This window comes from Papaver somniferum, unplaced genomic scaffold, assembly GCF_003573695.1.
Source record: "Papaver somniferum cultivar HN1 unplaced genomic scaffold, ASM357369v1 unplaced-scaffold_117, whole genome shotgun sequence".
NCBI classification, from domain to species: domain Eukaryota; kingdom Viridiplantae; phylum Streptophyta; class Magnoliopsida; order Ranunculales; family Papaveraceae; genus Papaver; species Papaver somniferum.
In genome coordinates this window covers 1,385,173-1,390,943 of record NW_020620714.1, presented here as the reverse complement: position 1 = coordinate 1,390,943, position 5,771 = coordinate 1,385,173, and the positions used below count along the sequence as shown (strand labels likewise).

Genomic DNA, 5,771 nt, shown 5'->3' with positions numbered 1-5,771 from the left:
AACATAAGATGGTTATTTTATTGAGTCTGATAATTTCTAAAGTTTCTATTTGGTCAGGTATCCATTTGTCATTCCATATACTAATACCATTCCCATTTCCCACTTCCCAAATACTATATTTATATATAAGTTCTAAACCTTTGCTTATAGAGTTCCATATCCAGGAGTCATTTGTTTTTTCTTTAGCTCGTAGGGGTTGTTTGTTTCTGAAATATCTAGAGCCCATAGTTTTGACCCAAAGTGCATTTGGTTCCTTAACTAGTCTCGATGCTAATATAGCATGCATTGCAAGATTGAATTTACGAGCCTCTTTAAAACCTACCCCCCCCCCCCCTTCTGAACAGGTTTGCAGAGACCTGGCCAGAATTTTGGGTAGAAGCCTTTTCTTCTTGTTTCTTTATCCCACCAAAAATGTCTTTGTATGCATTGATTTTGTTAGTTATCTTTTTGGGAAGTATAAAAAATCCCATTTAGTTAAGAATACTAGATAAGACTGCTCTGTTTAAGACAAATCTACTAGGTTGGAAAAACACTAATCCTTTCCATCCTTTGGATTTGGATTTGAATTCCATTCTTTCTAATATCGGTGGAAAGGCTTTTATTTTAGATTTATCCAGAAATAAGGGACCTCCAAGATATGGGTTTTTAAGGCTTATATGTTTTATTTTCAGAAGTTTAGAAATCATTCTATGATGTTTTTGTGCTACTTTTCTTCCAAAGAAAACTCCTGATATGTGAAAGTTAATGAGTTGACCAGAGGCTTTACTAAAAATTTCTATAGTGTCAAGAAGGTTCCTGCAATCTACAAGGACACCTTCTACAAAGAGAAGACAATCATCTGGAAAGAAAAGATGAGAGATTGGTTCACTTTTAGGAGTTATTTTAACTCCATGAAAAATCTTCTTATTTTCTTGTTGGAGAAGAAGTCTATAGAAAACCTACATACATATGATGAATAGGCATGAAGATAGACAATCTCCTTGGCGCAGACCTCTAGAAGGGTTAAAACCTTCACTAGGAGATCCATTCAAGAGGACAAAAATTGTTGTTGTTGAAATACGTTGTTCTATTAAGAGGCAAACATCTTCACTAAAGCCAAAAGAAGTCAATGCTGAAATAAGGAATTTCCAGTTGACCCTATCAAAAGCCTTAAACATGTCTATTTTGGTTCTGACTTTCTTGTTTTTGAAAGAGTATACTATTTCGAAACCCGTTATTTTTGTTTTTGGTTTGTTTGTTTGGATTTTTTTTCAATAATTCCTAAGAGAGTCTCCAATGGAGTACGGGTCTCTAAAAATTTTGAGCCACCTAGGATTTTAAAAACTCTTAACAGAAAAAACCTTTCCAGTGTTGTTGGATAACTAAAATTTAATCTGACTTGGAAGTTAAAGTTTGGAGAAGAGTATGGATTTTTGGAAACTCTCATACATACCCATGTCATCATCAATTTATTATTATTTTCATTTTTTAAGAATTTGTGATTTAAATTTCTACAAATAAGTGACAAGTGTATTATAATAAATATGCATACAACTACCACCGGAGATGCTTTAACCTACCAAGGATAAAATCTCATAAAAAATACGTCTAGTTCCTGTTAGGGGCCCACAACATTGTTTTTTCCCGTCAAAAATCTCGTGACAACGTAGCACCACCAATAATTCTAGGTTTGCCGAAGATAAATCCCATCTCTCACATCACATGGGACCCACTTCAGCCTTCCCATATCCAGATGCTGAGAAATATTCCTCTCGTCCGCCCGATCACCTTGTGGGACCACACACGGGATAAACCCCGGTGTGTAGCATCACTGAATCTTTTCCCGTTCTGCAAAGAAAGTGGGTCCAAATTTCGGAAAGGGAAAATTATTTTACTTTTCTATCCACTGAACTGAGACCAAAGTGCTTTGGGTACTTCGGAGATAAAGATTGGATTTTTAGATCAGAGGGTTTATGTAAAATGAAATACTCAAAAGTATTCTCATGAATCAATTTCAATCAATCACACAGAAATATTTGAAATTTAGTACTAATGAATAGAGAGTATGGGTTGAGCAGTTTGGTGATTTTCTTCTGATGGATGAAACTAGAGGCAAATATTGGATTTTTATGAGGAGGTTGGAAAACTTGGGTCTCCTCCACGGAATGTGAAAGGAAGGAATATATTTCCTTATTGAAATCGGAAGAAGGGGTAATCAATTTCCCTTATAAATACTTCCTGATTTGTTCTCTACTTTTGCTTTAATTCAATCAAAGAGTTAGGTTCCTCAGGTCTATTCTTCTTCAGCTCAATCTAATCAGATTCCATGGCAAAATCAGAGTTATCAAATCAGACAAGTCAACGAAAGCTCCCACCATCACCAAGAGTAGCACCTTGGCTTGTTTTCCCACATGGAAAACTCCGTAAGTTTCGAACTTTCTACAATATTTCTGAAAATCCCTTGAACAAATCTTACAAGAAATTGATACCAGAACTGAGTGGAAAAAGAATCTGGCAAAAAAATTGTCATCAAGGATGGTTAATCGCTTTCTGTTGTGATGATGAAGACCCAAAATTTAACTTTGGAGAATTTTTTCTATGGAATCCTGCTTCACTAGAAACCGTACAATTACCCAGTGTACCAGATCTATTTGATGGTTGTTCTATCAGAGACTGTGTTTTGTCTTCACCTCCTAAGCTCAGCAGTAGTAGTTTTAGTAGGGATGATGATAATGTTGATTATGATTCAATGGTTTATATTCTTTATCATTGCGGTGGAATGCGTTACATTCTAATATATTGTCACCCTGGTGAAAGAGAATGGAAAAAACATGAGTTTGTTGATGTCGGCGACCATCTTCAATCGATGCTTTATCATAAGGGTAAGTTATTTCTAATGTGTTTAAATTATGCTTACATCGAGATAGCAATACAACATGGTTCTGCCGAAACTCTCAGTGTAAGTCATGTTAATAACATCACTTACAACAGTTCCCATCTTCAAGTGGTAGGTGGAGATTTACCATGTCGGTGTCATATGTATTATGTAGATTCTTTTGATCAAGTTTTTCACATTCGTAGACTTTGCTTTCCCAGAGGTATTTACGAAAACTGTATAACCAACATAGACGTGTGGAAAATGGATTTCGATTCAATGACTTGGGAGCAAGTGGAAAGCATGGATGACTATGTCTTCTTTTTGAGTGATAATACACAACTGTCTTGCTTGGCCTCAGACTTGGGTTTATCAAAGGGTTATGTGTATTATACACAGGACGAAGAAATGAGCATGTACAAATATGACTTGGAAGATGAAAGTATTTTACTTTCTTTACCATGTCCCAATCTACCAGCACCATGGTATATGCCCGAATGGTTGATGATTTCTGCAACTCCAAGGTAATTTACCTGTCATCTGCATTTTTAAGTTGGTTCTAAAATGACTTACTTGTATCCTCCATATTTGTGTCTGGGTAAACTTGCAGATTAGTTACAATCATTTTCGTATCAAATACTCCCTCCATTATTAAGTTGGCTTTTACTAAGAGTTGTATGATGAAGACCTGGAGGTGTAAATTGGGTTGTGCCAGCACAAGCACAGCCCAGCACATGACTTAGCCACGTTAAATATTTTCCAATTATTTAGGTATTCTATGTGTTGTTATGAAAATAAGTCCACATAACGATGATAAAATGTCAAAAATTGGCTAGAACAAACACTCTTTTGTGAAATATACACGAAGTGTGGTTATTGTGCCATATTATGTAGTGTTTTATGCATATTGTGATGTGCTTTCTTAACGTGCTATGATGTGCCTGTGCCATATTATGTAGTGTTTTATGCATATTGTGATGTGCTTTCTTAACGTGCTATGATGTGCCACGTGTTTATATGTGTCGCGTGCTGGTGCTGTGCTGCACAACACGATTAGTCTTGTACAGCACACACAGCACAACACGCCGTCTGGCAAGGCACAGCACGGCACACCTTAATCTCCGGCACAACACGGCACGCAGCACGAGACGCATGTGACTTCGTAGGCTGGGCTGTGTTAAGGTGGCCTGTTTTACCCTTTCTGATGCACATCCAAAGGGAAGTGTTAGTTTCTATAATTCAATAAGGACTTGCACCTTTGATACTACCTGAATTTGTGATAATGTTCTGTTCTTTTGTTTTGTAGGTTCGGTGAGAGTACAAGAACAACAGACCATGTGTCAGAAAAGAATGGATGCATACATAAAGTTATCGCGGCAATGGAAAACCAAACAGTCGATAAAGAAGATGATAAAGATGATGTTAAGGAAGCAGGACCATGGATGATGCTTAAGGATGATCATATGGTATGGTTGATATCAAATTATCTGCATACATTGGATTACATACATTTACGTGGAGTCAGTAAAAAATATCATACGATGCTAGATTTGAGAAGATCCTCATCTACCATGACAGTGCAGACCATAGATTTATCCCCATGGCTGGTTTTTCCTAAACATCGAGCCGTCTTCGATTTCATAAATCCAATGCATAATAATGAAAACTACCTCATGAACATCCCTGAATTGCTGAAAGGTTCTAGAATTCGGTTCTCAAAAGGTGGATGGTTGCTCCTGTCAAAAGGCAAAACTCTGTTCTTCTACAATCCCTTCACGAGATCAACTGTCAAACTTCCGGTGTTGCCAGATTTGTGCCCTCAGTATGCTTTCACAGGTATCTCATTCTCATCCTTGCCGACTACTTCGGACTGCGTAGTCTTTGCCATTAATAAAAGCTCTCGTGATGCGGTTGAAATATCTTTTATCAAACGGGGAGATGAATTTTGGACCCGGGATGTCTATAGTAATGTTTATTTACCTCCCAGAAGGAAAAATGTGGATTTTGAGCTAAACTTTAACAATCCAGTTTTCCACCGTGGAGCTTTCTATTGCTTAGACCTTAATGGAACCTTGGGGGTATTCAATTTAGAGCATGACATTAGTTGGGAAATTCTAGCCATGATAAACCCACCAAATTGTGATTTCATCTACAAGAGTTTCTTGGTGGAGTGTGACGGAAAGCTCGTGTCTGTGTTATTAGGCCATTTAGGAAAATGGGTTCGCATTTTTAGGTTGAACGACGTTGAAATGGTCTGGGTTGAAGTCAAACATTTGGGTCGGCATATGTTGTGTATTAGCAATACATCTTGCACCTCAGCAATGGCTCCCACTGGTCGAATGGAGAACAAGATCTTTTTCCCGAGGTTGCATAATGATGAAATTGTGTATTATTCTCTTGATACGGGTATGTATCACTCTTTAGGGAGTAAACATTGTGCTAAAGATTACCGTGATTCTAAGGAGAACTTGAACTGCAGCTGGATTGAACCTAATTGGTCAGAGACTCCAGATAGATATCTTAACTGGCTTAAAATCTAGATACATTATTGCCTATCAGAAAACATCTATTGGCCTCCTGTTGTAACAGTAGTGTTCTTTATTTATATGTATCATGTGTTCCGAGTATTTTTCCCCTTGTAACAGTCGTCATTTTATTTTTTTCATCTAAATATGCGAACACCCTTTGCTAAAACATCTGCATGTACTTGCACAACTAACTAGCATAATTTTAGAATAGCATACACTTGGGAAGAAAGGGGTAACTCTGCCAAGGAGGAAAATGATGATGGTAATTCAGAAAATCGTTGATAAAGTCTTTGTCGTTGGCTATTGAATCAATATCATTCGATATGATCAATATCGCTAAAGGTCAGACTCTATCTCACTTATAAACACCTCACCACCCCTCTCATTCC

At 37.2% G+C, this 5,771-nt stretch overlaps 1 protein-coding gene across 2 annotated transcripts; it reads left to right on the top strand.

The window, feature by feature from the left end:
• Positions 1-1,896: 1,896 nt before the first annotated feature.
• Positions 1,897-5,525, top strand: LOC113330019 (F-box/kelch-repeat protein At1g57790-like). Of its 2 annotated transcripts, XM_026576871.1 has the most exons (3): positions 2,721-2,861; positions 3,076-3,378; positions 4,161-5,525. In XM_026576871.1, exons 2-3 carry the CDS (start codon positions 3,119-3,121, stop codon positions 5,392-5,394), a joined length of 1,494 nt encoding a protein of 497 aa, XP_026432656.1. In that variant the 5' UTR covers positions 2,721-2,861; positions 3,076-3,118; the 3' UTR covers positions 5,395-5,525. The 2 variants fall into 2 exon arrangements, with proteins under 2 accessions (XP_026432655.1, XP_026432656.1); XM_026576870.1 differs by having other exon boundaries at positions 1,897-3,378.
• The last annotated feature ends 246 nt before the right edge of the window (positions 5,526-5,771 follow it).

Coding starts and splice junctions, on each gene's coding strand:
- LOC113330019 (XM_026576870.1), top strand. CDS start 2,306: ATGGCAAAATCAGAGTTATCAAATCAGACAAGTCAACGAAAGCTCCCA. Junction 3,379..4,160: donor ATGATTTCTGCAACTCCAAG/GTAATTTACCTG, acceptor TTTGTTTTGTAG/GTTCGGTGAGAGTACAAGAA.